The 17,672-nt window shown below is 34.4% G+C and overlaps 1 protein-coding gene across 5 annotated transcripts in view; it reads right to left on the bottom strand.

Moving 5' to 3' along the window:
* The window catches only part of CNTN5 (contactin 5), a 1,288,935-nt gene that overhangs the window by 106,985 nt on the left and 1,164,278 nt on the right, over positions 1 to 17,672 (bottom strand). For all 5 annotated transcript variants that reach the window (XM_072726266.1, XM_072726270.1, XM_072726267.1 and 2 more), the window contains one exon: positions 4,040 to 4,160. In XM_072726266.1, the coding sequence (XP_072582367.1) occupies positions 4,040 to 4,160 (121 nt within the window). The remainder of the gene's footprint in view (positions 1 to 4,039; positions 4,161 to 17,672) is intronic.

Below are 17,672 nucleotides of genomic sequence, written 5' to 3'. Positions count from 1 at the left end.
GTTTCTCATGCCATTCCCAAAGATGCCTCTCATACTAGTGGACTAGTGGCCATAGAGCCAAACAGAGGGCTGATACTTTGGTGCCTTCATCTTCCAATGCATGTACATGCTCGGCGCTTGATACAGAGCAGGTGCTGAATGAATGGGTGAGTAAACGAATACCAAATTATCAATATATACCTGTTGACTTATTTAATTGACAAAACAGTCAAACTTTATATAGTTTTAGATTTTAGTGAAAATTGGCTAGGTGTTTTGGGAGAGATAAAGACAAAATACTCAAGGAAAAATATTTTCTTGAAAAGAATAGATGGAATTGAATTGATGGAAAATTTAAAGCAAATACAACTGAAAGACAGGTTGAACCCCAAATTGAATGATAAGAGATGAGTGGTTAAAAATAGTGAGATATCTCTCAACAAGTTATATCCTAAGGTTGAGTCTTTCTTCTTTAATTCAACTTAATGAACATCAGATTCATCCTGTAAGTTGTAACCCAGGAAATGAAAATTGTTGTCTAAATTTTGAGAAAGGAACACATACATATAGGGTATGCATTCAGGAGAAGCAAAAGGATTATTAATTATTCTTTGACTATTCCAAGAGTTCTTGACTTAATAATAAATTGTATTAATAAACAGTAATGTGAATATAAAATTTGCACAAAGTGAATTTTTAAACTCTTTCTTCTGCCTCTGGGTGGAATAAACAGAACTCAAGATCTGGTTCCCAGTTCCCATAGCTCAGCTAAACATATTTTTTTTTTATTCTTTAAACCATAACAGTTTCATGCTCTTATATGGGCTTGGGGAAACATATTTTTAACATTCATCTTTGTAAAATAAAACAACAAAAAATTCACTCTCTTTTCTCTGAAGTCTTTAATATTGTGTTTGGTCATCTCTCATATTGCTTGGGAGCACCAGTTCTTTACAAATCATGTATCCTTATGTATTATCTCTTAATGTTCAATCTCCTTTGCCCTGGATAATATAATACAGTTCTATCTATCTGTAAAGAGTTTCTCCATAGCATTGTCTAGCTTTACTTTCTATTTTGTTGCTATATCACACTTGAATAAGTGACCTAAGTTGTGCACAGATGTCCAAGGATGGCTTTAACTTCCTTTTGTATTTAATAAAAATAATTTAACAAATTCATTACTTCTATTGTGGCTCTCCAAATTATTTGTGGAGCTACAATAAGGCTAGTTCACTGAATATTATGTATGCAAGAGCAAGTGATTTTATGCTTCAGATGATTATTTATGGGAAAATTCAATTTTTGGAGATAAAAATAGTGGAAAAGAGGTTAATTTACAAGAAAAATGAAGCAACAGTGGAAATAAGCATTTGGGGGAAATATAGCTTTAAAATAGTGAATGAGAAGAGAAGCAGGAGGTATTACTAGTCAGAAACTCAGATTATAAGCAGACAATGTCTTAGTTTTAGGGCTATACTCTGAGCTCCAATTTAATGTACTTATGAGGTCCAGAGTAGAATTTCAAGACTTGGTAAGATGAACAAAAGAATTTCATAAACTATATTTAAGGGAAATAGATGACAAAAAAAGTAGCTTCCATCAATCTTGAGGAATATAGTTTTTTTTTTAATTCCCTAGCCCCAATAAAATAGAAGTACAGGCTTATAGAAATTTATCCCTTGCCACCCAAGAATGTTCCTCATGCTCAACATTGAGTAAAATGAACTGTTGAGACAATCCAATGATGGTATTCTATAGGAAGATGTATGATGGAATTGTCTTTGCTGTGCCCATTTTTATGTGACACATACTTGAAAAAAATGCACTTTAAGAATTCTGTTGCTGGAACTGTAGCCATCATTAGAAGAACTCCATTTAGAATGCTCAGTTTTGGTCCTGTGGCCTGTACTATTTGAATTCCCCAAATTTATGAACCAATGAATGGGAATGGGAGAAATAATGGCAAGGTATGAGTTTTATTTCACAAGCCAAAATGAAAAACAGCAATAGCCAAGCATCCAAGTTCCTTCAATTACCAGGAGCTGATAATTTAACAAAAATAATAAAAAATTAAAAAAGAAGAACCCAAACACCTAGTTAAGTTTTTAAATCTATCTAAGACCAACCAGGCAGAAGAGGCAAACTATTTTTACTAATTTTAGAAAAGTAATGCAAATATATAATAGAACATTGGTGACTTGATCAAACTCACTTTGAATGAAAGCTTGAGCTGAATGTTACATGAATATTCAGACAATAGCAACTGGACTGAAATTTCTTTTGAGTGTAATTTCAACATTTATGCATTTTATCTTCTCCTAGGCATAAAGCCAAAGGCTAAAAGAGCAGAACATAAAAAAGCTGAACCTGAATTATGTTTTAAACCCTGTTGAGTTTAATTTTACTTACGGAGCAGACTGTTCATTTAAATTTGCCCCTCACAACCCTGTAAAAATACCTAATTTCTTGTTATCCGTCTCTAAATTGTGTTATTCATTTAGAAATCTCCAATTTTAGGAGCATCATTCTAAATAACTAGGCAAGTGCTACACAATAAATACATATAATCTAAAACAGACCACAGAGAGAGAAGAAAGCTATTTTCCATAAATTTGACTGCAGTATAGGGCTTGCAATTCCATGAGCCTTGAACTTCAAAAGGCATAAAAGAAAAATGTTTAGCTAAATGGAATATCATGAGAGGATGAGAACTCTAATATACTGATGTTTTATAAAAGGGTAATGCAGATACACATTCTTGATATGAATTTGGAGAAAAGTTCAAATCATCTTTTGAACAGAAATGCATATGCACTCAAAAATGAAAAAAAATGCCACTCAGATACATATTTGTTTCAAAATAATATTTTACTTCAATTAATGATGGATGCACTACCAAAAACAACAAACTTTGATAATACATACAACTAAAACACAAAGAGATGATGAAGCTTACTATATGCCTTATGTTTCCTACTCAAGGTTTTTATATAATATCATATATGAATTCTTAAAAAATATGATTGGAAAACACTCCAAGTAGATAAAAGACAAGTTAATTGAAAATATAACTTTTTGCTATGGATTGGCATTTTATTTGCAGAGATCATGCAAAGGGTCTTAGCATGCAATACTCACATCACTCAAAATGTAATTGTTTAAAATAAAAAAAAGGATAGGTACTAGGTGAGATTCTGGTAATGTTCTAGTTCTTTCTTTGAACTTAGTTTCATGGTGTACTCACATTTGGTTTTTCATTGAGTCATACACCTGTACACAATAATTTGTGGAATTTTCTGTAGGTATATTATATCTCAAGCGAAAAGAAAAGAAGGAAGAAAAAAGAGAAAGGAAGGTAGGAAGCGAGAGAGGAAGGAAGGGAGGAAGGAATGAAGGAAGGAAAAAAAGAAAAGAGAGAGAAAATATGCATGCTAGGAGCTTCATATCCCATACTGGGGAATACTGTGCTAAAAGAAATTGGTGCTGCAGTCATTGACTTTAGATGTAACTTTATGGGATTGCAGATTTTGGCAGCCTGGTTCATAGTAGAAACCACTTAACTGTCATTTCTGCACAGACTGACATTTTCAGACTTAAAAAAATCCTTGTAACTGAACAATTGTAAGTGCCACCATATTAGGCATGCAGTCTTCCTATTTTGGGAAACAGAATTTAGAAGTCAGTGGAGGAAAAAAATGCCTAAGGGTTTCATTGGCTTTGTATTCAAAAACACATCTGCACACAAACAAATTTTATTTCTGTAGTCCAAGTATCTGTGACTCAACTGTTTACAGTTTCTGTCTGGCATCAGGTTGGTGAGACACTGAGTGACCACTTAACTGTTAAAGGTGTTTTAGATCGTGAACTTGGATCTACAGGTTTTGTCTGTTACTAAGAAGCAGTTTTCCAAGGCAAAAGGTTAAGCAAAAATGACATATATTGTAAAATTGTAAGTAAAATGCACAGCAGTAATGTGCTCAAAGTCCATGCATTTGAATTCCTGTGTATGATAATCCATGGTGATCATGTCTTGAGACTGCACTGTGAGCATACTCACCCCTAACAAGAAGCTCTGCCTCATCTGACACACTGTCTGCTGTGGTCTGTACCCTGCAGCCATATCTCCCAGCATGCATCAGAAGGATGTTCCTGATCATTAAATCTGCAGAGGATGCTTGCTGAAAGAGGGATGAAGTGCCAGTTTAAAATGTTGCAAATCTGCCTAGTTCAAGGTGCTCTAAGGGGAATTTAGCACATTAGGTCAAAGGGCCCATTTTTTCCTTACAATTATATGACAACAATACAGAAATTAAACATGCCCTATTTTAAGGAACACATAGAAATTATGGAATAAAGAGTTTGAACATTTAATATTTCATTTAATGATTTAGCAGCTACAGTATTTAAGAAATATTTAAATGTGCACAAACTTTCATATATTTAAAAGTATAGGACAAATAATCAGGGAGGCAAAATTATTGCTTTGACATTCAGAGACAGGCCTGTTTTGTGGCAAGACGATAGTTTTGAAAGGTTTAGCAACTTGTGGAAACTAACTATGAGAAGATAGCAGTCAAAAGATGATCTTGTGCAATTTCATTGAATGATTGCAACAGAACGAGAGTCCTTAGGTAAAAGATTGCTGGTCCCAAAGCCATGTATCTTTACTTAACAAAGTTATATTCTTCCTGTAACCACCACCATCAGAGAATAGGGTCAGCCTGAATTTCTGTTAATCACTGTAGTCATGAAACACAAAGAAGGTCCCAAACACTTGGTTCTTGTTGGGAGCGAGATGATTAGAACACATTCAAAGAACTGCAGTTAAGGGGTATGAGGGGGAATATCTTGTAGACATGCCAGTTCATGGGATTAGTGATGAGCCTACAGGTTAGAGTGATAGGTACAGACTTTTCATTACTTAATTCTGGCTTTCATTTACTCTAGCAGGAAAGACAGATTTCTTTTTTTTGCAAACTTCAAAAGATCTGGAATTCACAACTCATAAGGTATTTTTTTTATAACAGCATGACAAAACTCCAATACTTGCTTCAATTTTCATGTTGCAATAAAAAACACTTGGTTAGAATGAGTGTAGATGCACATAGCTTGAAATGACATTTTCAAAGCACTCAACATTCTCTTTAACAGTAGTTGAGCATATGAAAGAATGTCTAAGGCAAGCCAAAGAGGAGCACTTCAGATTATTTTTTGATGGAATAGGTAAGTCCCCTTAACAAAGTGATGTATTTGTCCTTAGAGGGCAGTTTCCCAATAATTATTTGAGTTTAGTTGCTTGCCTTTATTTTGATACAGACCAATGGGCTACATAAAAACCATAAAAGTGGGAAGAATTTCTAGAAATTCCTTTGATTTTTTTCTCTTTCCTTAGCATTCATTGAAAGTGTGTGAAGTTATTGGAAGTTTTTACCTCTCATATTATATGTGTTTAAATTAAATGCTTAACTGTACACTATGTTTTAAACAATTTCTTTCTGGTATTTCATTTCTGTTTTTTCCCCCTTTTTATTAGTCTTATGATAGGAACTTCTAAGAGTATTGAAGTTTTCTCTCAAAATAATTGTTAAGACATAGTCTGGTTTAGTGATTTACAAGGAAATGCTTCATGGTGAGAATGCATTAAAGTGTCATAACAATTATTCCAAAGAGTGTGATATTTGTCCAGAGAATGGCTTATGCTGTTAATTTTCTTAGGATAAATTGGTTCTCTTAAATTTCATTTTCTCTTCTCTACTGGACTTTTTACTTTTTTCAAATCTGAAAAGGAACTTTGTATTTTAAAACTCTTTGATTTAATATGGGTAAACAAAAGCAAATTGTAAACATTATAAGGCATAGTTCATTCTCAAATCAATGTAATTTAATACATATAAATAATATGATATTTGTATCACTTTAAATAAAGTGATATTTTTATCACTTTATGTAGTATGGGTCCATCTTAGGTGTGAAAATTTCTTTTCCCCCTTGGATTTCAAAGAAGCTCTCTGAATAGGGTACTTAAATTAATCAGGAATCAACATGCACACTATGAACCTGGAATGAGACCTATGTCTAATGGAAAAGCTAAGGAAAAGTCCAGAAAATCAAGGATAATTATTTATTATTTCCAGCAATAATGCTTCTGAAAGACCGTGCTTGGTATTTTCTGTTTTGTTGTTTTTTTTATTTGCTTATTTTTTAATTTCCCAAACTGATTGGTGGTAGCTTAATAGCAGAAAAAGTAATGATTAGAAGTCTTTTTTAGGCTCATATTTTTGAAAAATTATTTTATAAAATCACATCTTGTGGTTAAATAATTGATTGTCTAATCTTCCAGAACTTTTTCTTCCCAAATTATTGATTTCTTTTTGTCCTGGATAAAAGTCCTCAAACCTTTGTCCTTTCTGTTGAATTATAGTAAAAGAAAAGCTTAATGGGATCATGATGAGGCTTCACTGAAAATCACATAAAGGTTCAAAGGATTCAGGAGGGTGAGGTATAGATTATCTTTCCTATGCTGTCCTTTATTCGGTGCCTGCAATTAATAATGTGCAATGCTTTATTAACTGGCTGAAGCTCCATCACCAACTATCAGGAATCAAAAGTTTATAGCCTATTGCATTTCTGTCAATGTCAAGACTATCTGAGGAGTTAAAATAGTCTCATTTTGGGCTCATCCCTTCTTTTTTGGATTATACCTGTGTTATATTTTTACAATTCTAAACTGAAAAGATTAAAGTAAAATGAATGGATTGTGAACACTAAACCTAAATTACCCTTTCTTAGATTTACTGATCTTTTAAGAGAAGTAATGAGAAGAATTCATGTGAGAACCCATTATACTTAATCTCACTCAGTCCACACTCTGCAGTTCCTGAGAGAGAACCTCCACAATTTAGTGCACTTTTAATGAAATGATTACTTACGGCAGATGCTTGCTTTCTTAAGCTTAAACCTCATATTCACATTTTCTCTCTTAGGAGTTACTCTTTCTTTTCTTGTTTTGTTTGACACTTCTTTATATCCTGTCTTTATGAATAAATTTTGTTATATTTTATTTCACATGAACTTCCTCACAACCAGTGCTCCCAGCATTGTGCACCTAGCATTGCACATGCCACATGGTAGGAGCTCAATAAATATTTGTTGAGAGGTTGAATATATGAAGGCTCTCTAAGAAAGGCTGTTATGCTTGTGGTGAGCATAGCATAAAGCATAGACTGGCAGAATGACTACGTTGTATACCTAAATCTAATGTAATATTGTTTGTCAGCTACACTTCAATTAAAAAAAGGATCAAGAAAGGTACTGTATGTTTACTCTCTGTGAGAGCAGCAACATGACTAAATCATTTACATTTCTGGATCACATAGTCTTACTAGAGCAGTTGCCAGATTATCACTATTTTTATTTATGGCTTTGAAATAATACAGGAACCATCATCCTTCCACTCAAGTCCAAGTCTTTATTTGCTTTCACTTTGACTAAATATCCTGCTGATCCAACACAGGACTTCTAGTTAAGACTTCCTAAAAATGGAAACACATATAATTTTGCTCTTCAAAGTGTCTGCTGGCTCCTATTACCTTGAGGTTAAAGTCCAATCTCCTCACTTCCGCACAGAAGGCTCTTTACTTAGATGCTACCTCCTACGACAGAATCCTGTGCTTGTACAGTCTTATCTCACATTTCCCATCCAACGGAAAACTTCTCCTAATTCTGCCTATTGTTCTGTTGCAAATACTCTTTCTCCTTTCTTTTAGACAGCTAAAATGCCTTCTCCTTGGTAAAGTCTGTCTGGAACTTTTGGGTGAGGCTTCATTACTTCTGCCACTGTTTAGTTATGCTTCAATAGTGTTTTACTCATGTCTCTCAAGTAGCACCTGATATTCTTGGGAGTCACTGCCAAGGCCTACTATGGGGTAGTCCCAGAGCTGAGCTAGGTGCTAACTTAGCCAATGATCATTGGATGAGCTGATGAATGCATGAATGACTTCTTCCGTCTTCTCTGTGCCTTCATACCTCCTTCTCCCCACTACCTTTTTTTTTTTCTTTCAAAGAAGTTAGGATGGGAAATAAGAAAAGACCATAGAAAAGACAGTGGAAAAAAGGTACTTAGAGTATATACAGGTTTTAGAAAGACAGAATTGTGTCAATACCATCTCTACCACTTACTAAATTTTTAACTTGGGAAAATTCCTCTATCATGCAGAACTCTCTCACAGTTGCAGTGCGATAGTACAAGTAAATCCCATAGCAATGTCTGGCTATAGTAAGTGTTTGATAAATGTTATCTGTTAAAGCACACTATAATTGCACTCTTAGCCAAGACAAATCTTTCTTCAATTGGTATTCACTCCTTCAACAAATATCTATCAGTGTTTTCCATAGGTAAAGTAAGTTTTCTGATAAATACTTATATATATATCTTCCTCTCTTATAGGGAAACTTCTGGACTCAGAATAAGAAGACCTGAATTCTAGCCTTAGTTTTTAGCATATTCCTAGCCCTGAAACTCTGGGAAGTTCACTTTATTGGGATAATGACAACTGCATTGTCTCTTTCATGAGGGAAATCAAGTGAAACAAAGTACATACATGAACTATGTGGGAAATACTTCAAAATCTAAAATATTCTTAAAGCAATTTTTTCATCAGGTTTTAGCAGAGTGTTGTGCACATACTAAGCACTCTGAGAATGTTTGGAGAATGAATCATCTAAATAATAAGATAAATTAAATTGAGTATTTTTGTAAATAAGACTCATACTGAATGTCTCAGTCAGAGCTTGCAGGGGATGGCAGTTTCTGTGCCCTCATTTAGGGTTTATTCAGCTTTCTCAAGAGGCTCATATAAGGCATTTCCAGTGTCCCTGGGTCCTGACACACATACAAACCATTCTTCTATACAAAGCAAAAGTAACATAGCATATAAATTCTGTGAGATGTGATTTTAAAAATATTTTTAACATAAAAACCCTGGGTATCAGCTATGAGACATGGATTATTAGATACGATTAATGTTATTGACATAAACTCTTGAATTCTTAAAAGATTTCCCCGGTACAGTATTTATTTTTCCCATAGGATGATTTGTTTAAAGTATCCTACCATAATAAGGAAATCGTATACATATCATTATTTTTCTTTTTATAACTATTTGTTCCCTTAAACCTTTATATAATACAATTTGCATTCATGATGACATGGGTTTTAAAATATTTTAATTTTTTAATTTTTTATTGATGTTCAGTTTGCCAATATATAGTGTAACACCCAGCAATCATCCCATCAAGTTTAAAATATTTTTAAATAAAGATGATATTAACTTGCATGTCTAAGTAATTGGAAATATTCTCTGAAACAGAAACATTAATTGCTGCTACTGTAAAAATACTAGACAAAGTACTATTTGACAAAAACATTTATGTCTATAATGATGAAATAGTAAGTGCATCCAACTGAAGACTAAAAATAGGCAAAAATGTCTCTCACATACTGTTACCAAGACCTTGGTATTTCAGTTCCAACACATATTCTAATAATATACTTTTAAATACTAAGGAAAATGCAGAAGCAGCTTTCCTTGGTGACATAGATTAAAGAGGAATGAGTTGATAACTATTTGATGAACTCAAAATAACCAGCTTTTCCAAGCTGGATCACTTAGTACTATAAGTACAAAGTCATGAATTCATGGGACCAGTCCACTATCTTGGTTAAAATGAAGATTAGATATTAGGAAGCAGCTCCTAGCAAGAATATACAGGACAAGTTACAATAAAATTTTAGTATAACAATTTAAAAATAAAAATGTTAAATCATATTTATTTCCTCAATGGCAAAATTGGATATACAAAGAAGAATGAATGAATGACAAAATGCCTTGTGTATCACATTAGTGTTCCTCCTTTCCCAAGTAGACATGTAGGACTAGAGAATGTGACATTTAACATGTTAGTGGATGTCAGACTTTGGTGGTATACGTGTTCCCAGATTCTTAAAAAAAAAAAAAAATGTCTTTTATCTGAACATATGTGCATTGACTTTCTTTTCCCTAGTGGTGACGTAAATGGGCATTCCTTTATTTAAGACTGACATAAATGACCAAGGAAAAAAGGCTCTGCTATAGACTGTATGTGTACCCCACCCCCCACACACCCAATTCACATATTGAAATCTAATCCCCAATGTGATGGCATTTGGAAGTGAGGTGTTTGTGAAGTATTGTATGAATAGGAGTAGTGCCTTTATAAAAGAAACTCCAGAGAGTTCTATTACTTCTTCTATCATGTGAAGACACAGTGAGAAGATGGTTATCTGTCACCAGACACTGAATCCCCTAGTGCCTTGATTTTGGACTTCCTAGCCTCCAGAGCTGTGAGAAATACATTTCTGCTGTGTATAAGCCACCCGCTCTATGGTATTGTGTTATCACAGTCTTGATGGACTAAGACAAGCTCTAAATGCCTATACTGTCATTTCTATACTAATCTAATGCCTTTGAGTTAAGAGAGGGGTGAAATAGACAAGGTCACACAGTTTATCAGTCTATACTTTCTTCAACTTACTCTTAACTACGTTCTAACTGTTGCTAAAGCTTATCTTACACACCTGCTAAGAATATCAGACGTATTCTTTTATTGTTTATGCAATTATCACTCATTCAAAAGATATTTATTTCTATGGGCTATGATAAACTTTGGGTCTCTCTCTCTCTCTCTCTCTCTCTATATATATATATATATATATGGAAAAAACATAAGAAAGTATGGAGTAGCTTTCCTCATATCCGCAACTAGGCTTGAAATAAACAGAATTAGAGAAATGGGTGTGTCATCTGATAAACACAATACTCAGGATCCAAAGAAAGATATTTTCTCTTTCTGTGTGCTTCATATAGTTGTAACAATCATTCTATGAACATTGGCTTCTAAATTTCAATTTCTAATAGTAATTTTCAAATCAGCTTCTTATATCCTCTATGTCTCTCACCCTTTTCCATCTGACATGCCATTGCTAGATTTGTCCTTCTTTAAAACTGATTTTTATTTACAATTGCAAGATCTTCACCGGCTATCTTTACTTAACTGTCTACAAGTTGGCCCAACTTCTTAATGAGTACTTAAGGCTGGACTCAACCTACCTTGTCTCCCACTATAATGGAAAATGTACTCTCTACACATTTCCTCAAGTAGTCCCTCAGTCTCCAAATACTGCTTCATATGTTAAGGACTTGTTTAAGTCATCTTTTTTTAGAAAGAGTTAATTGACCACTGGGATTGATTACATAATTTGTGGTTCCCATTCTAAAATAAAAATACAGATCCCCTTGTTCAAAAATTATTCAGAATTTCAAAATGGTACAGTGAAGCAGTACACCAAGCACAGGACACTTCTCAGTGTGGGACCCTGTGTGCTGAACCCTCCAAGCCACTTTGATATTATCTGTGATCTCCTGGGACATGTGTGTATTCTAGGAAATGGTGCTCTTTGGAATAAATACCAAGGAATTGACATGCATCTCTTTGTAAATTGTAAAATATCTATTTTTGTCTACCTTAATGTCTGTATATTTCTTTTTTAAGTAAACTCTAGGGCACCAGGGTGTCTCAGCTGGTTGAGTGTCCAACTGTTGGTTTTGGCTTGAGTCATGATCTCAAAGTCGTGAGATTGAGCTCTGCATTGAGTTCCATAATGAGTGTGGAGTCTGCTTGGGATTCTCTCTCTCCTTCTCCCTCCCCACTAATCCTTCCCTCACTCATGCACACTTTCACTCTTAAATAAATAAATAAATAAATAAATAAATAAATAAATAAATAATGGGATGGGTGACTCAGTGGTTGAGCATCTGCCTTTCCGCTCAGGGCGTGATCCTGGAGTTCTGGGATCGAGTCCCACATCGGGCTCCCTTCATAGAGCCTGCTTCTCCCTCTGCCATGTCTCTGCCTCTCTCTTTCTGTGTCTGTCATGAATAAATAAGTAAAATCTTTAAAAAAATAGAAATATAAGAGATTACATCTTAATTCTTGTGTTAAAAATACAGTTATGTAAAATGATGTTAATAGTCAAGATAGAGAATAAATGTTTTTCTTTGGAGTAGATTACATCATTGTTTAATAATGGAATAATATATTTTTTTAATTTTATTTATTTATGATAGTCATACAGAGAGAAAGAGAGAGAGGCAGAGACACAGGCAGAGGGAGAAGCAGGCTCCATGCGCCGGGAGCCTGATGTGGGATTCGATCCCGGGTCTCCAGGATCGCACCCTGGGCCAAAGGCAGGCGCCAAACTGCTGCGCCACCCAGGGATCCCAATAACGGAATAATATTAACTATCTTTCACTAAGCATACGCTTCTGGAATTCCCTCTCATTGATGTTACATACAGATGGTCAGGAAAATTTTTGTTCACTTACACATTAGTATGTGTTTTGTAAACAGCTATTAATGGCATGACAACTAGGAAAGCTCCAGAATAATAAAACTTTATAATAGCTACATATTTTATTTTATGAGAGTCATGGCACAAGTGCCATTATGAAATTATTCATTCATTCACTCATCATTTGTTAGAGTATCTATTTAGTCTAAACAAGAAATTGTAAATACTTAGCATCTTTAAAGTCATGCCCTCTCCTTTTTACTCATAGTAAATATGTCTGAACTTTGACCCAACCTGTGCTTTTGGCTCAACACAGAGCTTCAGTTGACTCAAAGTCGGTACAAGAGATTAAAGTTGGTACAAGAGATAAAAATCTGTCATATCTGAGCTGCACAGGCTACAAGATAAGAGAGAAATTATACCTTTAGTAAAGTCACAATGCAATGTGAGAAGTATACAACTAGCTATAATACAATGTGATATGTTAAAGTAGTAAATAGTATAAAAAATCATTGTAGGGCATTTGGCATTTGGGTGGCTCAGTTGGATGAGTGTCTGACTCTTGATTTTGGCTCAGGTCATGAACTTGGGGTCATGGGATTTAACCCTGAGTCAGGCTAGACATTCAGCATGGAGTCTGCTTCTCCCCCTGCTCTCTTTCTCTCTCAAGTAAATAAATAAAATCTTTTAAAAAAATCATTGCATAAAATATCAATTTTAGCATGGAAAGACAATTAACAAATCATCAGTTAACCAAGTCCTACAGCAGTTGAGAAAACAGGGCTAAAAGGTATAGGTGACTTGTTCAAGGGCAAGTTAAATACAGAGATAGAAGAACTGAAGGCATCTGACTCTTATCAGGAGTTCTTTCTATTCTACTATTATGTCTGTAAAACTAACCCTTATTCTGCTTAGATTTGTAGATAGTTTGATTCACCGGTATTAAAGCAAAATTTGGCAAGTGTGTCAAAATAAAATGGTTTCATTGTGTAGTAATAACCATGAAATTATTAGAAATTAGTTTTCTAAGTAAACGACAGAATTATTCTGAGAGCTCATGCTTTTATGAATGCTTTTCATCTGCCATATCTAGACATGAAATACTACATCTCCTTTTGAAATATCACAAAGGTGATTCTCAAAATATCATAGCCTATTAACCTCATTTGTTCATGGCATTATTCACCTTTTCTGTGACTGTTAATCCAGCATCAAGAGAATCTTCTATATGTGACCCACAAATGACTTTTTTTAAAAAAGCCATTGGCAGTTTATAGTGACACATCTTTAGTTGACACATCTTTAGTTGAAGGAGAATTGACTTCCTAACCTAAGTGCATAATTTAGATGGACCAATACTGTACTGATATATCAATGTTTCTATTATCCTTTTTTTCTAGTCTTACAATATTTTCAATTTATCTTTTAAGGTCAACCTTATTTCATTACACCATGATCAGGTTTCCAGAATAAACTGAATTTCATTCCACTACTGATATTACATTAAGCATAGTCAGTATCTGCATGAAAGTCTAGTCCCATTATGGCTATGGGAAGAGTGATCAAACAGCTGTCTGTGGGATTTCCATGTCTTCCCTAAAATCAGCAAATCCCAGGCATACAGAATATAGTAGCTCTCATCTCACTCATCCGTTAGTACTAGTATTGATCTGGTATTGCTATAAAGTCCTAATGTGTTGGGAATATGGTAGACCACTATGTGTTTCATTGATTTTCACACAGAATTTTAGGAATGAGTCTAGAATAAAGCCACTTTGTTTGTATACCTTTGTTTTAATTGGGTCAGTTATACAATTTATCATCCTGGGTCTCTGAAATGATGGGGGAGGCGAGGGAGTCTAGAAGACTGCTGTCTAGAAGACTAAACCAAAGGGATCTATCTGCTCTAATCTACTGCTTCTGCTTCTCTCTTTTCCCTACCATTGGTTAGTCACCGTTTTGTTTATGATCTTAACTCTTGCTCCTTCTGGGGCATGGATTCTACCCCTGCCTTTTGATCCTCAACCTCTCTCTACAGTAGACTATCTGTCAATAATTAGAATGAAGTTTAATGTTCCATATATGAATTAAACTTAGTATCTTGAGATTCTCTGCACTTCTACACTGCTAGTGTTTATTCTTTCTTATTTTTCCCTTTCAGCAAGACATTGTACTAAGAGGTATTTAAAATTTGCCCCGAATCAATGGTGAGACCTAGTCAATTTTATTATGGCTAATCGTAATACCACTGTGCCAAATATTCCACAATCTATTTTATACTACATTGGTTTCTATGCTTTATGGTGACACTGCTTGTACATAATGTTGCTCAAAGAGCTTATTAGGCTTAGGACTTAGCCTCTTGTTTGCTGTGATATATTAAAGATGTTCACATAGATTTTTCTACTTGTTCTTTTTTTTTAATAATAATTTTTTTTTTATTGGTGTTCTGTTGAGAGGTAAAGTCGAATTTCCAAGTCTCTGAATCCAGACTGGTCTCAATGACTTTTTGATTAATAGAATATGACAGAATTGGTGTCTTAGAAATTCTGTGCCTACATCATAAGAAGACTCAAAACTTCTTCCTAGGCCCCCTGAAACATTTTTTTCTGGTGGAAGCCAATTGTCATTTAGAAAGTCAAACTCTCCTAAAGCTGTCATTCTATAAAATAAGGCTAAGCTGTTTATGTGGAGATACTTCATGAGAAAGAGAGAAGTCCAGAAATTCCAAGTTTTAACATTCTAGTCCAGCCACCAGACTTGTGAGCAAAAAAAAAAAAATCATCTTGGGCATTCTAGCCCTGGCAGAAGTATAACAAAGAACTGGAAATCCATCCAACAGCCAGAATGGAGGCTTAAAGCACATGGTACTTACTGACCCATGCAGGCCATCTCCAGTCATTTGGCTACCCTAGCTGACGGTTCAGCCATTGTGAGACAGATTCAAGTCATCCCTGGGTTTCAGGACATCCTTGAGGTTATTTGCCTGATATCCTGACCCACAAAATTGTGAGCAATGTAAAATAATTGTTGTTTTATAACACTAAGTTTTGGCATGCCTTATTGTACAGCAATAAATAACCATAAAATAATTTGGTGCCTAGAAGTGGGTGCTGCTATAACTCAAGCCTTATCATATGGTATTGGGTTTGGGGTTGTTTTCAGAGGCTGAAAAGGCCAGAAGGACTGCATTAATAATAGCTAGAGGGATCTTGAAGACTAGTTTTAAAGATTTGAAAAACAGTGAGGAAACTTAATGGATAACTGAAGAAAAGATGGCCCTTCATGCAATATTGGAAAAGTCTGGCAACATTGTTACCTGAGATAATGTGAACAACACATTATTCACAGTGAACAAGCTGAATTTGCTTAAGGAGATATTTTTAGGAAGGAAATTAAAAGTACCAACAGGTTTCTTTTAGCTATATAAGATAAGGTGTGAATACAGGAAAAATGACCTCAAAGAGAGAATCACTCATTTTTGAAGCAGAATATTGAGGGAATCTGAAAGAGCCATGACTCTAGATTCAAAAACAAAACTACTTCTTATCTCCAGTCTCATCAAATGGTAAGGGACTTGCAAAGCAAGAAATGGCCTTGGCAAACATCAATACAGCCTGTTACCAAATAAAGTATGTCTCAGGGTAAATATCCCAAGTGTGTGGGTATAAGACCCTTTGTTTATACCAGATTATTTTTCCACAGTGACCAAATCCTCAGTCCAAGACAGGGAAGAACCCAAAGAAACTTAATGGAGGCTGGGAACACATTTATGAGATTATAGCTGGAGGCTGGAACAAATGTACCTGAGTTATGAACTGGCAGAAAAATTAGCGAAACTCTTGCCTGGGTAATGTGGAAGATACAAAAGTGTTCCTAATGAAATTATGGATCTAATTAAGGAGATTTAGAGGGAAATGAATATTGAAAGTGTTGACTGACTAGCTTCTTTTAGTTATTCTGTGGCAATGTATGAGAGAAGTGACTTGAACTAAAATAAAGACCTTCATTCTCAGGGAGAACTTAGAGGAAATAAGAACTTGCTGGGTTGAAAAATAAACTTATTTCTCATTTCATCTTCTTGAGCTATAAATGGACCGAAAACAAGAAAAGTCCTTTATCTCCACTGAGTATATCATTTAAAGGCATTTTTAACTATATTTTGGTCTTGTATCAATCATAATTGGAATTTATTTTTATAAATAAAGATGATAAATAACGATGATATTCAGTTCACTATCATACCCAGAGTCTATCACAGTGTCTGGTACATCGAAGCCTCTTCACATAAATGGAAAAAATATGGTCTGCTATAGAATCATTGCTACGGAATGTGTTGACAGTTTGAAAGAAAAATGAGCAAGAGTAGCAGAGAAACTTTTCTACCTAAACTTTTAGCAAAAAAAAAAAAAAAAAAGTTCCAAATGGAATAATTAATTTTATGTAAGAATTTCTTTTTTAAAAAAATATTTATTTATTCATGGGAGACACAGAGAGTGGCAGAGACATAGGCAGAAGGAGAAGCAGGTTCTCTACTGGGACCCTGACACAAGACTCAATCCTAGGACCTCAACCACTGGGCCGCCCAGGTGCCCCTATATAAGAATTTCTAAAGATGAATTTGCCAGTTAAGTATAACTGTTTCAAGTTTTCTTTCAAAATTCAAGTTTTTCAGGTATTCACATTTTATTTGCAATATTAGTAAATATTTTAACATATACAATCTTCGACAAGTATCTGTATTATTTCAACTGTTGGCTTTGTGAACAAATACTATTATTTTCCCATCCTAATTTGATAGTTACTAATGTTTAGGAACAAGTTTCTGATTGAAAAAGTACTTCACTGTACAATAAGGCAATCTGGGTCATAGCATCAATTTAAGCACTGTCTTTCACAGTCATCAAGATTCTTATCAACACAAAAAATACTTAGAATTTAGGGAATTCAAACACATCAATGTCAGAAAAGACTAACTATTCAAACTATTTCTTAGATTGTGAGCCGCAACAGCAAACTTCCAATGAAGATTCAAACAGAATAGTTCGTTAAAACAAAAGGTCAAATTGAAAAAATGTGTCAATCAAAAGCCAACTATGAAAAGTTCAAGGTCAAGGACTCTCAGTCAAATTCAACTGACATTTTGAAAGCTAGTCAAGACATTTGATCACAGAAAACTCATTAAATAACAAGGCTTTGCAATTTTATGAATGATAATTCACCAATTCTTTAATGTATAAAAAATCAGAGTTTACTCAAAATCTTAGAAATAATCATATTCTACTACGTATCACTCTTTTTT

Source organism: Vulpes vulpes, chromosome 11 (assembly GCF_048418805.1).
Source record: "Vulpes vulpes isolate BD-2025 chromosome 11, VulVul3, whole genome shotgun sequence".
Lineage (NCBI taxonomy): Eukaryota > Metazoa > Chordata > Mammalia > Carnivora > Canidae > Vulpes > Vulpes vulpes.
This window is presented reverse-complemented; position numbering and strand designations above follow the sequence as displayed.